We start from the raw sequence: 21,104 nt of genomic DNA, 5'->3' as shown, positions 1-21,104 counted from the left end.
CTAATAAGCACTGCTAAAACCTTGGTTGTTCTCCCTAGGATAGGTGGAAACCTTTTGAAACCTCACATAGTAAGGTTCAATGGCATCACCTATAGCCATAACCTTGGTTCCACCAGCATCTACATAGGTCCCAATTGGAGCACAAAGACCTAGAGTACCAGGCACAGTGGGGCAGTACTTGAAGCTATAAATTTCACATGATTGTTCCCCTTCAAGCCTTTCAATTTTGAACTTGCTAGTGACATCTCCAGCTACCCCAAGAGTGCTCACAAACCAAAGCCCTGATCCTACCTTGTTGATCTTCCACACTGTTGGCTGAAAGCAAGGAGTGGACAAGAGAGAAAAATTAACTGTGAGATCAGTGAGTGTTGGAATGTAGTCAAGGCCTGGTACAGTGAACGTCACTGGCAAGCCAATTATGTAAGGGTTACGTGTGACATCAAGAGGGCATGTTTTGTTCATTGTTTCGCCTAGTGCTAGGCCTCCATTGTTAGCCCAAAGTGGCCACACATAGTACCCTACTCCTGGTTCCAAAGGGTTCCCTTGCCTATCAAGCACTGGCTCTGGTTCAGATGCTAGTAGTGGTTGTATGCTGAAGGCCAAGATAAGGAAGCATAATGGAAGGAGTTTAAGCATTGCAACCTTCGCTGTTTCTTTCTACGGTTGAGGCTTAGGATGTTTGTGTCTTTGTGATGGTTCCATGTGTCATATGCATTGACTTATAGTGCTGGATAAGGTTAAGTTTGGGCACGCTAAGTTTAACCAAGATACTACGTGATTTGTATTATTTTTGTTAAAATGGTTTTGTGGGGACTGTATTAGGAACTTTTTGTGTACGTTGCACCAGCTTATTGGCTTTTACATATTATTTGATTTAGAGCAGGTATCGAATGCAGCAGTGTTGATCACTACAACAGAAAAATTCTTTATTGGTATATCCAGTAGAATTGATAACTCAACGCAGAGATAGAGAAGAAACAGAGTAATAAAAGATTCTGTTAAAAAAGTACATTATTACTCAATTTATGCGCATGCTGCACAGGGTTACTAGTTTAAGCACAAAAATTAATTGATTTGGAAAGTTCCTGAATGCAGTACGAAGTTGATAGCTACATCAAAGGTTATGTCAAATTTTTTATATCTTTACATAAATATTTTTGTGGATGTCTTTTTCTAATATTAAATAATCCCCATTACGAAGAATTGCAAAATTCTAAGAAAACATACATATATTATTGTCAGAAATAAATAGTGGGAAAAAAAATTGGCAAAGCTTAGAACAAAGATAGAGACTTTCTAGCCATGTGAAACAGGAAAAGAAAACATCTCCTGATTCTTTCTCACATGGACACACCACACCACAAAAGAGTTGCAGTTTTCTGGCTTATTATGACCCATCTAACTACATTCGAAACAAAAACTACCGAACTACATATTGCTGAAAGCTTGTTTCTTCTCCGGAGAATAGGTGGAAACTTTCTGGAACCTCACATAGTATGTTTCAATATTATCACCAATAGCCATAACTTTGGTTCCATCAGCATCCACGAAGGTTCCCACAGGAGCACACAGAACACCAGGCACACTAGGACAGAACTTGAAGCTATAAATCTCAAAAGCATGGTCCCCTTCCAGCCTCTCAATCTTGAATTTGCTTATGATTTCTTGAGGGTCACCATTGGTACTCAAGAACCAAAACCCTGATCCAACCTTACTAAGCTTCCACACTGTTGGCTGGTTGCAAATGGTACTCACACGAAAATCAATGGTAAGATCAGTGAGAGTTGGAATAACATCAAATCCTGGTGCAAAAAATGCCACTGGCGAGCCAATGAATGAAGGGTCACGAATAACATCAAGAGGGCATGTCTTGTTCCTTGTTTGGCCAAGTGTAAGGCCACCATCATCAGCCCATAGTGGCCACACATAGTACCCTACTCCTGGTCGTAGTGGCTCACCTTGCTTGTCAACCACTGGTTCTGGTTCAGCTCCTAGTAGTGGTTGTGTGTTGAAGGCCAATAGAAGGAAACATATTGGGAGGAATTGAAACATAGCAACCTTCATTGTTTGTTTCTCTAATGTGTGTGTCTTCCTAGTGTGTTACAATTTATGTTTAATGCATTGATATATAGTGCTGAATTAGGTGAAATTTGAGCATTCGGATGCTACACCAAAGTTTCTTTCTGATTATTTTAATCTTTTTTTGGAGGGTATATATGCAGCACGAGCTTACTAGTTTTAAGTTGGCATAAAAAAAATTGATTTGATTTAGATAAGTTACATGAATGATAACTAGAAAAATATGTAATTGCTGTGTCGAATGTTTGTGCTTATATTATATTTGCCATGAGTAGCACGCGGGTTAGTTTAAAATAAAAATTTTAGCATTCGTGGAAAGCATTCATAATACAATTGTGTACGAAGACTGGGACCCTCGTCTATTTACACGGCAAACGAGGATTGTGTCAATCTATGACTGAACCATCACTTACACTGAAACTCCATGTGCCAAGCTCAGATTAAAAAGAAAATAAAAATAAAAGGTGAAAGACATTGGGTCAATTTTTTTATATGAAAAAAAATCAAAACAAAGTATTTTTAAAAAAATTACAAATATTTTATTTTTTTATTTTTTTAAAAAATAATCAGTGATGGAATTTTATTTTTTGTTATTAAATCAGTGCTTACATAAAAAATGTAGTGATGATTTTTAAATTTTAAATTTTTGTGATTTTTTAAAAAATATCATATTTTAGTATATATTTTTTAAAATTTTATATTAAAAAATATTCCGAAAGACATTCAGTAAAAGATATTTATTTAGTTTTATTTTTTTTTGAATATTTATAAGAGATAAAAAATTAAATAATAATATAAATTAAAAAGTTCTAAATTAAATTAATTTATATTTTTTTAGATGTTATTCTTATTCAAAATTCTTAAAATTTGAAAAGATAAATTATTTTTAACTTATAAAAGAAATTTTATTATTGTTTATATTATATTTGTTATATTATAAAGATTTCTCTAAAAATTTTAAAATAATTCTAGCATCAGTTTAACTTTAATTTTAAATATATTTTTAAAAATATATATAAACAAAAATTAAAACGTTTATAAAAAATTATTATATAATATTGTGTAAATAACAAAACTGTTTCTTCCCATTATATTAGTATCTCTTTGTATTCTTCATCGTTGCATTTGTGCCATAATCATCTTAAAGGGAGCGATTATAGGTTTGCCCAAAGGGTAATGATATTTTACACATTATTATTATTATTATTATTATTATTATTATTATTATATAAATAAGCGGGGCTAGAGCAAAATACATTTGTACCCAGTGAATGTTCAAAATATATAAAAATAATGTTGATTTTAAATTATTAATTTTAAATTTTTTAGTATCAAATTACTTCACAAGTCTATAAATATTGTATAAATTAAAAATTAATTAATAATTTTTTAAATTATTTTATCTTAATGTTTAATATATACTTTTAAAATATTAATAAATATTGATTACAAAATTATGTCTGATTTATTTAAAATTTGATATACATATCAATATAAATATATCATCTTATTCAATTTATAAAATTTAATATTTTAAAAATATTATTCAGTATTAGCAAAAAAAAAAAATATTATTCAGTAATTTAATCTTCACTAAATATAAACATATCTCATCTTAGTCTTTTCTTGTAAGAGTAATTTAATCTTCACTCAACATGTTTGGCTGTTTTCGTTATTTACACTAACAAGTTTTTTTTTTTTTTTTTTTCCATTGCACGAGTTCTTAAAATTTATAATGAGCACAACATTCACATCAATTATTTATATGTCGTTTTTTATGGAAAAAATATATTTTAAAATATTCATAAAAAAATAAAACTAATTTTACTATTATTTTAAAACTTAAATATAAGTTGGGCCAGATTTAAATTAAAATGGATGAAAAATAATTATAAAACGATGGCATTTTTGTGAAATGTTAAAAATAAAATGTTTTTTTATTGATAAAATTTATATTTTTATTCTTCAATTTAAAAGTTAAATTTGATTTTATCTTTTTAACTTTATTTTAATTTATTCTAGTTCATAACTTTTTAAAAATGATTTAAATAAGTTTTTTTTTTAAATATTAACTTGTTAATATTTTTTTTTCACTATTTTATATTGTTCATTGTCTCCTTCAATAAATTTGTAAGTTGTTATTTTTTTTAAAATATTTAATTTTGCTTTCTTCCTCAAATTTGTTCAATACTTTATTATATTTTTCCTAAATCACTTTTAAATCAAACCTCTTGACAAATACAGATATGAGAATTACTGAGACATGAATCTTCAATAGCTCTAAAAAATGCTCTTGAAATCTTCTCTCCATTCATGAGTTCTTTGTAGTCTATGAAAGTATCAACTCCCTTTTGGCAGACAGCATGAGCATGATAGAGATGGCCTGCAAAACTCATGGGTGAGAGTCTATTGGCACTCCTCTACAAATAAATTTTATGTAAATTACTCTTTTTCATTGGTTAATTAAATTATTAACAATAATATTTAAATAAAAAAATCAAAACTTTTGTCATTTCCTCTAAAATGTGTACCACATATTTTTCAGGGCATCGTGTTCACAGAGATCAGAATGTTGCTGGGCTGATTGAATAAGTTGGAGAGTGAAGTTATGCAGATGGAAAGAAAGGAATCAAATACAAGACAATGGAGTCATGGACTCCAGTATTCATTCCAAGTGTTCTATTATAGCCTTACCTGTGGCTATTGGAATATTTTCCATAAATACTATGCCCCCTCTTTTTTTGAGGGTACATGTGTTCTTAATCATTTTTCATATAAAATGGCATTTGAGATATTTAAAGTCTACTATGGAAATTAATTAACAGTTACCAAATAAGATATCAAAATTTACAAACATCAAAGCTATCATTACAGATGTTTCAAATTATTGAACATCTAGTCGTCTAATAAATAACAATTTGTAAGTACATACACATACAATTTTTATAACTACAAAAAATTATATAATTTTTAATACTATAATCAGTATCATAAGCCATAACAATTCTTTTGAGAAACTATAATTTAACTGTCTATTTTACAGAATAATACTTCAACAACGTATCAGTATTTCCCACGATACTTCAAATGGTAGTATACTGCTCAACTCCCAAGAATATGCAAGATTTTGTCAAACTTCTCTCTAATCTTTGACCACTCATCCTCAATGTTTGCTTTGGTAGATTTTGCTGATTCTTGCTCTGCTCTCAATCGCGGCCTCCGCTTCCTCAACTCATCTCTTTGAGCTTTCAACATTCTTCCTTCCTCAAAGGTTTCTCTTTTCTTTCTAAGAGCAGTGTCCCTAGCCACTGCAGAGATGGAGATGTTACCTTTAATTTCATTAATTTTCTCTTCTAGTTCTTTCTTTCTTTCTTCCAAATAAGCCAACTGATTGCATAGGTCATTTTCTATGGATACAAATTCACTGAACTGGTTCTTGTTCGCTATTAGACCCTCTTCTAGTGTATCTAGCTTTGATAGACCTGCTGTTGAGGACTTAAGTTTCATGGTTGCATCAATATAGTCCCAACTCCACTGGCTAAAGTCTGCTGAAAGTTGAATTATTAGAGACTTTAAATTCAGTGAGACATCATCATCATCTGCGAGCAAAGTACACAGATATTCTAAGGTAGTTTTGAGGGATGTTAATGATGCTGGGTCTAAAATTTGGAAAAATTGTTTGGAGAGGAATTCTTTTAGGATTTTCAAGGATTTCTTATTTTCTTCACTCATTTTAGGATAAGACAATTTTGAATAATTTCTGGTACCTCCTAATGCTAAAGAGAATGGAGTGGTTTCAGCATGGAGGGCAGCATAAAATGCTTCCATGTTGTCATCTCTCAGGTTTAGGTCAAACTGACATGTTTTGTATTCCAATGGAATCACTTTAATTTCATCCCTCTTAGTTTCATATTCCTTCACTGAAGGTCCTTCTAGCTCCGATTCTTGATCAACTAGTACAATATTCTCTGCAGGATGGATAGTAGGGGGCACTTTCTGAGTTGGCTCTGACTTACAAGTGGATGATATGGAAGCTTCAGCCTCATGCCATGAATTCTGTTTTCTGTTTCTCAAATAGAAAGAGTTTTCAGAGAGCTCAACATAGAATTGGGGGATGCTTGTTTGAGGGAAGCTGTTTCTATGATCATGTTGATCTCCCATGTCTTGTACACGATTTGTAGCAATAATTGGTGCCTGAATAGTAGAGGGGTCAATGCTATATTATAATTTGTGTATGTATTATCATAGTATACAAAAAATGAAAAACAAATTTTACCTCTGCTGTTCTCTGTGACTCCACATATTCTGTTCTTATTTTCATATGAGATTCTGAGTCCTCCTTAAGAACAACTGTTTTGGAAGCTTCTATTACAGCTTTGGTAGGAGCTAGATCCCTACCCTGTGTTGGCCTGACTTCTGTAACCACAAAATCACTTACCTTGAGTGGTCTACTTAAAATCTATTCGTGCCTAATAATTTATTTTTATCGCTTGACTCAAGAGATATGGCTTTTTTAAGTTTCTGTATACCTCTGCTTGACAACTGACATTTAAATAAATTATTTACACAAGATAAGGATTTAAATTTCTATAGAATTTATTTTATTTAAAGTAAATAGTATGATTAGTCGAATGAGTTGTATTCTAGTAACCTACAATTCTGCATATCCTGTACCTGCTCTCAATCAATGTCAAGTTCATTGTGTTAGGTAGAGAACAATCAATATTGTCAACTTGTTATTTTGTCTTAATTGCATAATAACTTCATGATTAGTTAAATTTTTCAAGATTTTTAGACAATTTAGCATTTTCATCAAGTATTTAAATATGAACAAGAAACTATTGAAAAGCAGTGAGAACTATCTTGTTTTCACACAGATGCCTGTTTCTTCCATCTTTTCCCTTCATTTAAAATTGATACTTGTTTATATCCACATTATATGATCTCGAATTTCTAATTAATAATTTAGGTTTAAAAATGGAATTCAAACACTAATAATGTAATGATGTTAGCTGATCAGAGAAGTATGCTAAAACAGTGCGGTTTAGAAAATCTGTACAGGGCAGTTAAACAAAAAAGTTTTCAAGCCAATTTCAAATTCTAATTTAGATATATATTTTTCACTGATACCTTTGTCTTGACAGTCAATAGGAAAAGGTTGATTCTCTGTCATGTGGTTTAACTGACATTCTAATAGCATCGGATCCCAGGTTATATCATTATATAGCTGAAGATGCAACAAAGACATCTCCTTGTTTTGATGCATTTCATCAGCCCACAGAACATCTCCATTTCTTCTCTTATTCTGGTCCATCAAATCGTTATCTTCGAGCATTCCTGGGTTGATTGAAGCTGAAATTTGTTGCATCTGCTCATCTGATATTTCATGAATCCTCAAATTTTCAGCCAGTGACCAGCAATCAATTCCCGGGTTACCATCATAATTATCGGTTTCCCTAGCAAATTGAGTGTTATCGAAGTACTCGTTATCAATATAAATCACTCCAGTGTCACTACTACTAGGATTAGAACTTGTGCACAACATCAAATTTCGTTTTTTCAATTCCTCATCTTCCTTATATTCATGAACACCACTACAGTATACCATCACTTTTGCAGCTTTACTAGTATCAACGATTTCACAAGAAACTTCCACATGATTCTGTTCATGCAATAAATATGTATTTAAATCCATCACATCTTCTTGATGATACATCCATGCAAGATCTCCACATACTGAAAGAAAGTGCTGTACTCTATTGGATGCTTTCTGTCCATTAATAAAAAGCTGAACTTCACAGGTGAAAAATCCAATAATTTTATTTCCTAGTCCAAAAATGAAACACAGAGCAATTCTAGGGAACTTCTGGCCTATCCAGAATGACAACGATCCTCCTTTGCTTTGACAGCTAAATTGCAATGGTATCACTGGCCTTGGTGCTATAACTTCGTATTTTCCAGTCTTGTAGAATCTCTGTAACAGGAAAGATATAACTTAGAACACCTTCGTAGTACACAGAAAGAGAATGAATTGTACAGAAGGAGACAAACCTGACTTAATAGTAGGCTCAATGACTGTAAATTCAGCAGTGTGCAACTAGTGGCATCTATATGTTCTAAATTTGGTGGAATCCCAGAAATGTATTGAACATTTCTGCAATTGGCCATGTAAAGCTCCTGCAAGCTACAAAGTCTGTTGAAGCATTTCGGTAAGGTTACAAAATGGTTTCTTGATATGTCTAAGGATGTAAGGTTGGAAAGGAAACTAAGGATATGTAGATCTTTGTCGGATAGATTGCAGCCGCAGAGATCAAGGCTGTCCAACAAAGGGAATCCATATGAGGAATGGATGCCAGGAGAGATTAAATCTAAACATGGTTCTGGACCTGCTGTTAGTAACTCTAAATTTGATGAACTTTCATTAGACTGAGGGTGCAGAGTTGAGCAATGTTGTGTGCAGCAACAACAGATCTTCTCTGGAAATAGTTGAAGATGTGGACAGCCAGAAATATCAAGTAACTGAAGATTTGGCAACATATCAATGGCTCTAGGAAGGTCCTTAAGATTTGAGCAGCATTTTAGAACTAAAATCTCAAGGCTGCTGAAATTGACTATATAAGAAGGCAGTTCTTGTATAGCTGTCTCCTCCATCTCAATAATTCTCAGATTTTCCATTTTTCCCAACAAAGCTGGGAACTTTTCAAGTTGAGAACACCCATTAAGAGCAATGCATGCTAAAGATGGCAACTGGAGGACACATGGTAATTTTTTTAGGTCGGTGCACCTTTCAACACCTAAATAAACTAGTTTATCAAGTGATCCAAGTGATTCATGAATCTCAACTAAACCTGTACAATCTTCAAGAATCAATTGCTCTAAATTTGGGATTCCAGAAATATCAGGTATTTTTGTCAGAAATTCACAGGAACTTAAATTCAGAGAAGTCAAATTTACATGTTTCTGTGAAATAGAAATTAAGATGGTTACTTTTATGAAGTTGTCAATAACAGAAAAAAAGGAGTATCGATAGATAATCTTCATACCTTAAATGGCCTATCCAATGTTAGGTGACTATGCTTCAACTCTAGCATTACAATTTTCTCTGGGAGGAAATCAGATGGTAAACATGTAGAAGGGTATTCCTCCCAGTCAAGCATCCTTAGATTGGTTGGTAGATGTACAAGTCCTCCAAAAAATTCAGCATTACGAACTATTAGCATTCTAAGGTTTTTCATCCTTTTGAGGTCTTGAGCTTTTAGCTGCACCTCTTGCTTTTCAGGCATGTTCAGCATTATACCTTGAATCTTGTCAGTTCCCTTAACAAATTATCATGTACAGCTTAATCAGTTTAAAAGCTAAGATATATTCCACATCTTTAAAGAACATTTCCCAAGTTAACAAGCATATGTTGCCAACCAAATGAAAAAAGACAATTTTGGAAAGGATCTTACCTTCCCTTCGGTCAGTACTTGAAGCACATCCTCATAATACCATAGCCTGCTGCGTTGTCCAGGATCTAATGGTGATTCCTGCCTAACAATTTCCTTACCCATGTCTTGTATAAGATCATGCATCGACAACGTTCCTCTTTCATCGACATTTATGAGAGACTTATCTACAAGTATTGCAATACCAATAGCAGGATGCAGATCACAAGCACGTAATGCTTTTACAGCATATTCCATTATCTCTCCTTTGAAGAAACATGCAATGTATAGGAAAATTTCCTTTTCATTTTCCTCTAACCCATCAAAGCTTATTTTAAGTATATCCTGAACTTTCCTATTTGGAGTTCTCTTATATTTATCCAATGCAGACTCCCATTGATGAATACTTCTACCACACAAATCAGAACCTAATATTTTCAAAGCCAATGGAAGACCCTCTGCATAACATACGGCACGATTTGAAATGTCGAAGTACCTTGCATCAGGCTCACCTTGTTTGAAGGCATTCCAACTAAATAGTTGAAGAGCTTCAAGATGATTTAACTTCTTTACCTCATAAGCCAAATCAATTTGATGAGCAGTTAGCAAATGTTTATCCCTTGTAGTTATAATAATCCTACTTCCAAGACCAAACCAATCTAATCCTCCAGCCAATGCTTGTAGTTGTTCCACATCATCCACATTATCAAGAACAAGTAGAACTCTTTTCCTACATAGCCTCTCTTTTATTATATTGATTCCTTTGTCAACATTGCCCAACTTTATTGTTTTCTCTCCAAGTATCTCAAATAGAAGTTTCTCTTGGAGTTTAACTAAGCCAGACCTATGGCTTGCATTTTCTCTAACATTTGCTAGAAAACTGGCATGTTGAAATTGATCAGATACTGTGTTATACACAGCTTTAGCAATTGTTGTTTTACCAATTCCACCAATGCCATAAATTCCTACCATTCTAACATCATCACATCCAAGTTCTAATAGTGAATTTACATCCGATACACGAGCTTGGAGTCCCACAGGGTGTCTAGCAACATTTAGTGGGATGCGATTCAACTTTCTTGATACCTCATCCACTATTTTCTGGATAAATTTAAATTCATACCTAACAAACAATGTTGAAAAATAAGCAACAGAAATAACTATTTCTCGTGCACTAAAATATATTTTTTGTGATGTATAATAAATTTTCACAGCAGGATAAAGTTTTCCTGCATTACTCCTTTGGAGGCAATCAATTCAATTAGGACAAACTGTCTCATTACAGGATTTTTCTAATCAGGTAGAATGGAAATGAAAATCTTGCTCAAATTTTAGAGTGCTCAATTGCTCTTATGTTTTTTATGACCAGCATTTTAAAACCAATGATTTAATAATGAATGAAATGAGTTGATAAATTGATAGGTTAATTTAGATAACTTAAAGATGTGGTGATTGGAACATCGTTTGATCACCAACTACTGTAGGACTGAGTGGCAGAAAACTCATATTCTGTTAAACAAGGTTTCGAATTTAAATCTTACAAAAGAATAAAACAAGGCTGGGAGATCCTTGCCTCCTAAGTTAGCCTACCCACCCAAAGTGGCTTCCAGATGCCGAGGCTTTCAGGTATATAATTTTATCATGTCACAAATGAAAAAGTAGATACATGAGAATTAAAAGAACAAATTTACTTACACTTTTTCAGTTACTGGTGCATCCCATAAAGAGCATACATTTTAATTTTGATCTTATTGTCAAATACAAAGTTCTTTTTTTTTTCCACAATCATCAAATCATAGTGATGCATACGGTTAACCTCATTTAGTGAGGTGGCAGTACAATATTAGAAAATAGTGTAAAAAACCATATAGAAAGGAGAAGAGGTGATTGAATATTTCTGGATCTGAATTTATATAAGTGTACAAGGATCTATATTAATTACAAAATATTATCTAATAAAAAATGTAATCCTAATATTATGTTCCTAATTACCATATTCACATATCAACAATAAAAAAAGTTTTATACTGAGGCAGAATCAAAACTAAAATCACATTTCAATGCTAAAGTTTTTAACAAAAGATGGTGACCAGAAGAAACAGAACTACTTAAAATTGATATACCCATTACTGAAATGCCAGCCAGACAAGTTTGCTGCTTCAGACAAAGCTGATCTCCATTTCTGCACCTTTTCCTTGTTCTCTTTGAATCTTTCTTCAAGCTTAACAAATGCTTCTTCATAACTTCCTTTCTGGTGCCGCACATTGGCAGGACTCACATTATAGAAAACTAAGAAAACCACTTGTCCCCTATACTTCTTACACTCAAGGATCTTCACTAGTTCATCAAGGCACCAAGTTGAAGAAGCATAGTTCTTGGAGAATATGATGATGGAAATCATGGACTCTTCTATTGCTCTAAGAAGAGATGGTGAAATCTCTTCTCCAATCCTCAATCCTTCATCATCTATGAAAGTGTTGATTCCCCTTTGATCAAGAGCATTGTAAAGGTTGCCAGCAAAAGTGTCACGGGTATCTTCACCTCTAAAGCTCAAGAAAACATGGTAAAACCATCCATGGCTAAAAGAAGAATTGGAGGAGGATGAGGCAGCCATATGGTGTAACATCATAGCTCAGATCATGAGTTATCTCTTAATGATATGTAAGTAAATGCAATGTTCATTGATTCTTGTATGCAAAAAATTTAAGCAATGGATCATTTTTTTGATTCTGTTTGTTGGTTCCATTTAGTCAATTATAATGTTCTTGTTTTCCAAGAAAAGAAAAAATAAAGAATCAAAATGTGTATGATGATGTTACAAAGTCAACAGTTTTACAAGCTTTTCTTCCTACTTTTTGGACCTTGAACTACGGCTAGAATAAGAATATAATAATAGCTTCTTACATAAAATTTGACTTTAAAAATAAGAATTTTAATAGTTTTTTTGTTAAAATATTCTGATCTACATTTTGTCAAAACTTTTTTGCCTTGCTTCAATGTTCCTGATCTTCAGTTTTTATTTTTTGGTTTTAAACAGTCATAATATTTAAATTATGATTTTAGTTTTGTCAAATTATTTGTAAGTTTCTCTTTGTAGAAAAAAAAATAATACATGGATGAATGAATCTTAAAATAAATAAATTGCATGTAATTAATATATACGTTTTTTCTCATTCACCCAAGGTCTGCCCTCTTAATATATCAAAGTATCATGTAATATAATTTATAAATACAACTATTAATGAAATATTTTGTAATTTAATTGGAAGACACTGATAATGTGAAGGTTTTTTACGTTGCCAATCAATCGATTGTCATTATTGAAATTCATTAGCTTTCATAACTATTTCAAAAGTCATATCTTGAGTGTTATCGAATTGATTAATAGTCTAAAATTTTGACGCGAACATTAGTAAAATAATAATATTTTTAAGTAATTAATATTTATACCTTTAATATAATGGTTGATGCATTATGTAAGGAAGGAAATACAACAGAAGCTAAAAATTGTTTACTTAGAATTCTTTAATGGATCAAGACTATGTGGCTCAAAGAGGAGTGGTTCCAAACGTTCAAAACGATGATCATGTAAGATTAAAATATAAAAAATGAATAAAACTACTTTTACAAGTTAAAATTAATTTATATTTTTCTATTTTTAAAAAATTACTCTCATTTAATTTCTTTAAAACCTGAAAAGATAAATTATTTTTAACTGAGAAACTATTATTAAGGGTTTATGTAAGATCTAAATGATATAGTAACTCGCAGTTTACATATTAATAGTTTGTATAAATCAGGGAAATCTTACATTGTTAGAAGCTTCTTAACGAGATACGTTATAAAGGTGAACCTGCTAATGTATCATTAAAAAGAGTTTTGTTAATCTGTGTTCTTAAAAGACTAAATTTAAATATTTATAAATTAAAAAAATTTATAAAAAATATTTATTATATTAAAATTAAAAATACAGAAAATGTTTCTCTTTTTGATAAAATTTACTGTTATTAATTATTTATTCTCAACTTAATAAAATTCAATCTTTTGAATAAAAGCATCCCTCTTTCTTTTTTCTCAATAGTAAAGCCGGCCTGTTTCATGAAGGGGGCTTTGTTCACAACCTCTTATTCTACGTATTATGTTATGAACATTGAGCCTTGTGAAGCGGGCCTGGTTGATGAAGACAAACTATCCCATTAATGAATCAATTATTTATTTATTATAAATAATAATATAATTCTCTTAATTTAAAAATAAAAAATTACCCTCTTTCCCTTTTCTCTTTAAAATTTCTCTCCTAAACAATTCCTCTAGATCCTTACAAGTTCAACCATGAACCAAGTGGAAGAACTTTGTAAAGTAGCAGCATAAAAGTCAAGGGTGCATCTCCTATGCAATAGTGGATCATTCTTTTGCTCGTAGGTTGATTCCATTTTGCCAAATATGAAGAGTGAAACAATGTAAACAGTAATTTTCATTGTAGAGAGCAATTACTCGTCTAGTAATATTAACTTTATAAAATAATGTTAGCATCCTACACCCAAAAAAATGTTAACATTCTCTTACCATTTTGAATCATGAGGCAAAAACACATTAAATTATCTCCCTCCCCCACAACCCTGCAAGTATACTCAAATCAAAGCTTTAAGTGCATGTTTGGAAAAACGTTGAAAATAAAAAAATTTATTCCATACAGGTGTAACAAACTTAATTTTTCTCATTTTGAATATTATTAAATCATAATTTAGTAGGACCAGAACAAATATTGTCATATGATATGAAATAAGAGCATTTTTATTTTATTTTTTTATAGATAAGATCATGAAATTAAAATCAAAAGTAAAATGTTCATTTTTTACCAGAGGTATAACAAATGTCAGAGCTCAGTTTAGCTCATCATGGAGTTGGTATAAGGTATTGACACTAACTAAAATCGAAATTTAGTTTGTTAATTTCCACTTTCTTGTTGACAAACCTGAATGGATTTACCATCCAAGGCCTCACAATTTATCTCATTTAAGATTTTGTTGAATTTTTCACCAAGCTTTGACCATTCAACTCGAATATTTGCTTGAATTTTCTTGGCTGCTTCCCAGTCAACTCTCAGGTGAGGCACTTGTTCCCTCAAATCATCTCTTTGTGCTTTGAGAGTCTTTGCTTCTTCAAAAACTTCCCTTTTTCTCTTAGTACTTGCGATCTTAGCTGATTGAAAAACAGAAATGTTAGCTTTAATTGCATTTATTTGCTCTTCTAGCTCTTTCTTTCTTTGCTCCAAACATGATAGCTGGTTGCTTAACTCATTTTCCAAGGATGAAACTTCCTTGAACTCGTTCTTGTTAGCTTCAAGACTCTCTTCTAGTTTATCTGCTCTCGAGATGTTGGTGCTCGCAGACTCTATTTTCCTACTCGCATCGTTGTAGTCACAACTCCGGCGAGTGAATTCTCTAGAAACTTCTAATATCAACAGCCTCATTTCTGCAGAGATTCCATCATCTGCAGACAACTTGGATAGGTACTCTATGGTGGATTTGATGGTACAAGATTGTCCACTCTGCAATAGAACAGAGAAGTCTTTGGAGAGAAGGTCTTCAAGGGTTTTCAATGCTTTCTTAGTCTCTTCACAAGGAGTGGTATTGGATGATAATTCAGTAATGACTGGGGTATCCTGGGAAGGAGACATAACTGAGGTTTCGGCGTCAAGAGAAGCATAAAATGCTTTCATTTCTACATCATCCAGAGTCAATTCCCCCCCTTGATTCTTGGGAGATTCAATGCTAGACAGCAAAATAGAGGAACTGGGTTTTGGATGTAGCTCTTCTACAGGACTAGGAGCACTTTCAATAGATGCAATAGCAGTAGAAGCTCGCATATTTGGAGATGGAGAAAAAATTGTGACTTGGGATTCAGGTTCAACCTTTAACGGGCGAACCATAAGGGCTGTGTTTAATCCAGATTCTACAAAAGAAGAAAAATATAATAGTTGTATTTGAAGGCGAAAAATATAATAGTTGTATTTGAAGGCAATCCGGAGGCATTTTCTATGAACAAATGGAAAAATCATGCACAGCCACATTCCAATTGGAAGAAATGCAAAATTTAATTACGAAACACAGGACAGGAAATCAAGTTGGTCAAGCTGCCACCATAGATATATTAAAGAAATTTTGCATACCAAATATCAAAATTTAGCATTAAAGCAAATAGTAAATGTTGTCAAAATAAAACTCTTACTCTATTTTCGGTTGTTATCTACCATATATTGCATTGGTTCATCAACTACTGAGTTTTATCAGCAACTTGAGGCAGACAACGATATAACAGACCCATGTGTAGGTGATCAACTATACTTACAAGAAAAGCTAAGAACCTATAAACATTTAGATGTTATGTCCTTCCTAAATTTTAAAACATTTTCAATCAATAACTAGTCATGATATTGTTTGGCTCCATCCACCAAAGAACATTATAATGGAGCTTGATCAATTATATGGAAGCTAAATGAGTAAAGAAAAATGGGAGATAACATCAATTCAGGGGAACAAAGATAATGCTTACCTTTGACACGACTGGGACCTCTGAAATACACTGAAGCCATTGAATCCCGAGTAACAATATCCATTGGTTTTGGACGCTTGGGGCATATGATCAAATGACGCTTCAAATGAGAAGTTCCACAGTTGTCTTGCAACCGTTTTCCACAGTGCTTGCACAAAACTTTACTACCATCACTTGTTTGAATTCGCTGCATTTCTTCCCATACTTTAGAAGTCATTTTTGGGCGCTTGGAACTATTGCAATCTTCATATTCATAATCTGTCTCAATGCTCGTCATATGCTCATTTGTCATTTTTTCCTGTTCAACAAATATCAATTAAACTTAGCAAAGCATTGCATAATTTCAACTTCAAAAGGTGTTGCTCACACAGTGAAATGGGTTTACAAAGACCTGAACACTGATATCTATTATACATCAACAACAACAACCAAGCCTTTAACAATTAAATCTTTAAACAAAAACACCTGCCCAGTATTTTAGTTACAGCCAAACCAAGAGATATTGTAGTTTACACCAATTAATGAAACGGAAAAAGAGAAAAGGAAGAAAGAGAGAGAGAGATCTTAATGATTTCAATTCTTAAGGAATTCGAACCATTGGCTATCCAGCTCATATAACTCCCAAAAAATTGCATGCTACTCTTGCATCAAATGCATCATCATAGTTAAAATCTGTCTCTAATCTTCAATACAAGATAAATTTGTACATTGCAATTCGACCTTAATGGCCTGCAAACAATACAAAGATAGTTTTGCCATTTTGGTTTATCATTCATATTATTTGTATTTTATTATTATATTATTTTTAAAAATATGACAACCAATTTCTTCATCAATGGTTATAATTCCAAAGATGATCCTCCTCCATCTTTTTCTAGTTTCAGGTACCATTGAACTCCTCCAACATAAACCCAATTTCACTCCACCCCCTTCAAATTTCCCACAAATACCAAAGCTTTGCACAACCAAATTTCAGCTTAGAACCGTCCAATAGCCAAAGTCCCAATTTTTATCACAAACAATTATCATCTGTAACATTTTCCCCAATGGGTAACCTCATTTTTCAACATTCAAGTTTCACAGATCTCAACCACAAATGATAAAATTAAAAATTCACAAATTCTCTATTACATCATGTTACAATCTAAATTCAATGATAAAAGTGAAGCCCAGAACATAAAAGAGCAAGCCCTATCAATTTGACAACCACATGTTGAAATTGAAACAAAGATAAAGATTTTAGAGTGAAAAGAAATCGATGAAACCAAAATACATAGTTTCAATAAGAATTAGAAGAAGGGTGTGAGTGTGGTGTTACTTGGGTTCTGCTGTTACACGAAGCGAGGTGAAGGTGCTTGCGGCGTTAGTGGCAGTCTAGAGACCTTAGCAGCAGAAAGAGACAGAAACTGTGTCAGAGGAGACAAAGAAGACGAACAGAAACTCGGGTATGTAGGTCTCGGGCTTGAGCCCGGGCCAGGCTATGCGGTCACTGATTCAGGCCTGAACCCATGGGCCGGAAAATTTGATAAGCCCTAGATGAGAAAAACCTGTTTTTGGGACGGGTACTAAGGTCTAAGGATTTATTAAACATATTTATCTTATAAAAAGTTTAAACTTATAATTAATATAAATTTAATTTAAATATATTAATATGTAAGTTTTTTTTTTACTCAAACCGGATTTGTTAATTTGACAAGAATTATTAATTTTTGTAATAATTAATATAAAAATTACATTCAAAATTTATTTTAATTAGTTGATAGTATATATTTTTTATTAATAATGTATTAAAATTAAAATTTATTGATATTAATTTTTATTTGTATTGCTAATACCTTAATAGAAATATTATTATTTTAAAAAATATTAAATTATCACTTTTTAAAAATATTATTATCTTAATTATTATACTAATAATTTTTACAAAAAAAATCATCTTTTAAAAAATAATGAGTTAAAAAGTATTAAAAAATCATAAAAATACCATTTAATATTTATTAGCTAGCAAAAACTAATTTTATTAAGTAATTTAATTTTAATTTATTTTTTTAATTGTATTTTACTTATTAATTACTTTTGTTAAATATAATCTTTGTCTTGGAAAGATTTATTTATATATTTTTTTTGTTATTAAAACTTTTCGTCTTCAAAAATTGTTACTCAAAGTTGTCAAATTTAGTTCACCTGCCAAATTTGTTAATTTGTTTACAAGTTGCTTTTGAAGACTAACATAAAAAAATTTTGAAGGACTAAATTTAATATATTTTTCAATCAATAAATCTCATTATTATTATTATTATTATTATTATTATTATTATTATTATTATTATTATTATTGTGTGCTCATAATTTTTTTCAATTTGTATCAGTTTATAATCACACTCTTTTTAAATGTTTTTTTATTAATAAATAAATTATATATAAAGAACGGTTTTTTTCCTTAAAAGAATATATTCTGATACAATAATTCTTTCAAATATGAAACACAAGCATAATTTTTTTTCTTTAAATGTTTTCATGATTATACTCACTGAAGTATTTTCTGTCACTCCCAAAGCATTTTACATCAAATCGTGTCCAAATAGATAGACTCAGTAGAGCCAACATTAATACATGATATCTAGAAGAATTTATTAGAAAAGACTATTTACTTTAGTGATATGCTGTCTCAAAAAAGAATAATTTGGTTCACACAAAAGAAAAAGAAGAAAAAGGAAAGCAGAGCTGACTTCAAATTGTGAAATAAACTCAAATGTCTCCACTCATGACTTTCACAATCAAAACAGTAAGTACCTCATTAATTAACATTATACTATTTCTGATGCAAACTTTCTGTATCCGTGTGATAAAGTGTAAATACTCCCAAAATTTTAGAACACTCGACAGACAAATGATTTGATGTGGAATCAGCTGATTCAGCTCTAGGGTATGAAAGATCAAACATTAAAGAAATCTGTTTTTTTCGCCTTTTGGTGTGCATTTTGATCTGATTTTGTAAATTTACTTTATTCAGAAGTGAGTTTGTAATAAAACTATATATCTTTAGAAACATTTGTTAATCTGATTTTAATAAAGTACATGTTATTTCAGTAATTTTTATTAAAAAATCAATTTTTAGAAATATTAAAAGGGGTATGAGTTTCATTTTTCCTTCTACATTGCTATTTCATTGTTTTTTAGCTACTTTAACAAGTGGTAAAATCATTTTATATATAATTTCTTTTACTGCTTTCAATAAAAAAACATGCAATGTGAGAACAACAAAATTAATGTATATCTTAAAAACTTCAAAATGTGTATCGTTCGCTGACGATGGGACAACCTCTTACGATAGTCGGTAGGAACAAGATATATCATAGAAAATTAATCCAACAATAATAATAACAGCAACAACAGCAATAAAATTATTCTAACTAAGAATGCAACCAAACCGTATCTTAAAATAATTAATTTCGGTCATATGGGACGGATTTAATTTGGGGAAAAGAATGAAAAGCCCATTCAGTCAAGATAGAAAGAGCTTTCAAGCAAAGTTGAACATGAATACTAGTACTCCAAGAACACACAAATCAAGGCGAATTTTCATGAAGACTTTCACCATGTAATACATGTAATTTTAAAGTATGGAGTTCACCAAACAGTGATAATTAATGGGTTCCCATATTACATGAACCACTGCATATTTTACCAAATGTAGCAGAAATCATTTGTACAAACACACAAGTTCAGTCTACCTTGTTCCTATCAAAGAGAGCCAAAACCATGGATTTTCTTAAATTTAGACTTTGGCCTAACTCGACCTTCAAAGCTACCTGGTAAGGTGAGAATTGCTTAACCTTTACAAGTTCTATTTAAGCAGCGTGGGATCTCAGTAGATCTCAAGGCAGAATATAAAATAATCAAACATGGAAGAAAGTGGATTACATTCTGAGGCCTACACTACAAATTGGCAAGAAGTTAACATGAATAATTTGACGGTCCACTGCCCACTCTCCCATCAAACAATCCCTCATCCAGTGCTGCCCTTTGTTTTCTGGTCTTCTGCCTTTGCAATCAATAAAACCACAGTTAACAATTTGGTTGCAAATTGAGGAACTAAAACTGATTGCAGCAATTAAAGAAAAAAAGGGTGTCATGTTTTTCAATGCACCTTAAGAATTCTCTAGAATAGTGGCAACTTGAAGAAGATAAAATTATCAAGAGATCCTGCCACCAATTGTAAATGAACTCGGACGGAGTGGTCTAGATCAAAGTTGAAGTTTATGTTGGTGCCTAATAAAACGAGATTTTAGGATTGCTACGTAAAAGATGCAGCACTCAACAATGGTTTAGAGAAACACGTAAACAATTTCAAATACTCTCTCTTTGTGGAAAGCAAAGTTAATATCTAAAGCCAAGTTCTAATAGGATCCAAACCTTTAGATACAAAATGAAATTCAAATACGAAATAAAAAAAAAAAAGCAAGGACACCACTACGAATAACAGGCATATCCAGAATAATGGTGCATACATATTATTAAAATCCAGGATCACCATGCACTTACAAAATCCAGTGTCACCAAGCACCATTCAGCAGAGCCAAAATATTTAGCAAAATTGAAGAAAATCAGAGGATATACCAGTTCTGCCAACCAGACAGGAGCTTGAATACCATGAGGTAGGAGAAAATAGTTGTGAGACCAGAAATTCAAGTGCACCCAAACTAAGACTTAGTTCTTCAGTGATTTTTGGCTTATAAACCCCATTTTAAGTCGGCCTTTGTTTTTCAGCTTCACTCGCCGGTGTCGTCGAAGGTTTTGCCACCAATGCAGCTTCTTCTTCTGACTATGTCCATGTGGGGTATTGCTAGACTGTTTTATCCCATAAAGCTGAGATGGCTTTGGTTTCTTCGAATGCCGGATGTGTCTCAGGACCCCTTCCACAAGTCTATGAAACTGTCCAACCTGGTTTCTCTGAGGCAACACTCTTGTAACAGCCCCTCTCCTTGTCTTCTCAACTTTTTGTTTTGTTAGCATCCCATGGTTGTTTTTATGGTGGAAGAC

The 21,104-nt window shown here is 32.1% G+C and overlaps 4 protein-coding genes across 5 annotated transcripts; all 4 read right to left on the bottom strand.

Moving 5' to 3' along the window:
- LOC113866713 (miraculin-like) lies at positions 1–639 on the bottom strand. Its single transcript, XM_027501523.1, has one exon. It carries the CDS (start codon positions 634–636, stop codon positions 1–3), a length of 636 nt encoding a protein of 211 aa, XP_027357324.1. The 5' UTR covers positions 637–639.
- A 633-nt stretch (positions 640–1,272) lies between these two features.
- Positions 1,273–2,085, bottom strand: LOC113867932 (miraculin-like). The gene has a single exon (XM_027503441.1). It carries the CDS (start codon positions 2,062–2,064, stop codon positions 1,429–1,431), a length of 636 nt encoding a protein of 211 aa, XP_027359242.1. The 5' UTR covers positions 2,065–2,085; the 3' UTR covers positions 1,273–1,428.
- Positions 2,086–5,181: 3,096 nt separating this feature from the next.
- LOC113866712 (TMV resistance protein N-like) lies at positions 5,182–12,120 on the bottom strand. Its single transcript, XM_027501522.1, has 9 exons — positions 11,630–12,120; positions 9,531–10,629; positions 9,123–9,395; positions 8,131–9,039; positions 7,210–8,053; positions 6,356–6,495; positions 5,847–6,273; positions 5,505–5,678; positions 5,182–5,387 (listed from the first exon to the last, which is right to left on the bottom strand). Exons 1-9 carry the CDS (start codon positions 12,118–12,120, stop codon positions 5,182–5,184), a joined length of 4,563 nt encoding a protein of 1,520 aa, XP_027357323.1.
- Positions 12,121–14,292: 2,172 nt separating this feature from the next.
- On the bottom strand, positions 14,293–17,496 carry LOC113867733. 2 transcript variants are annotated; one of them, XM_027503180.1, is made up of 3 exons: positions 17,380–17,496; positions 16,062–16,359; positions 14,293–15,461 (listed from the first exon to the last, which is right to left on the bottom strand). In XM_027503180.1, exons 2-3 carry the CDS (start codon positions 16,351–16,353, stop codon positions 14,455–14,457), a joined length of 1,299 nt encoding a protein of 432 aa, XP_027358981.1. In that variant the 5' UTR covers positions 16,354–16,359; positions 17,380–17,496; the 3' UTR covers positions 14,293–14,454. The 2 variants fall into 2 exon arrangements, with proteins under 2 accessions (XP_027358981.1, XP_027358983.1); XM_027503182.1 differs by lacking the exon at positions 17,380–17,496 and having other exon boundaries at positions 16,062–16,591.
- Positions 17,497–21,104: the final 3,608 nt, after the last annotated feature.

This window comes from Abrus precatorius, unplaced genomic scaffold (assembly GCF_003935025.1).
Source record: "Abrus precatorius isolate BTA unplaced genomic scaffold, Abrus_2018 Scaffold5, whole genome shotgun sequence".
In the NCBI taxonomy this organism is placed as follows: Eukaryota; Viridiplantae; Streptophyta; class Magnoliopsida; order Fabales; family Fabaceae; genus Abrus; species Abrus precatorius.
This window is presented reverse-complemented; position numbering and strand designations above follow the sequence as displayed.

Excerpts from the sequence above, each read along its gene's own strand:
- LOC113866713 (XM_027501523.1), bottom strand. The coding sequence starts at position 636 with ATGCTTAAACTCCTTCCATTATGCTTCCTTATCTTGGCCTTCAGCATA.
- LOC113867932 (XM_027503441.1), bottom strand. The coding sequence starts at position 2,064 with ATGAAGGTTGCTATGTTTCAATTCCTCCCAATATGTTTCCTTCTATTG.
- LOC113866712 (XM_027501522.1), bottom strand. The coding sequence starts at position 12,120 with ATGGCTGCCTCATCCTCCTCCAATTCTTCTTTTAGCCATGGATGGTTT. Across the intron at positions 10,630-11,629 it reads GGCTGGCATTTCAGTAATGG|GTATGAATTTAAATTTATCC; the intron begins GTATATCAATTT and ends ATTGTTTGTTAG. Across the intron at positions 9,396-9,530 it reads AAGTACTGACCGAAGGGAAG|GGAACTGACAAGATTCAAGG; the intron begins GTAAGATCCTTT and ends TAATTTGTTAAG.
- LOC113867733 (XM_027503180.1), bottom strand. The coding sequence starts at position 16,353 with ATGACAAATGAGCATATGACGAGCATTGAGACAGATTATGAATATGAA. Across the intron at positions 15,462-16,061 it reads AGGTCCCAGTCGTGTCAAAG|AATCTGGATTAAACACAGCC; the intron begins GTAAGCATTATC and ends CTTCTTTTGTAG.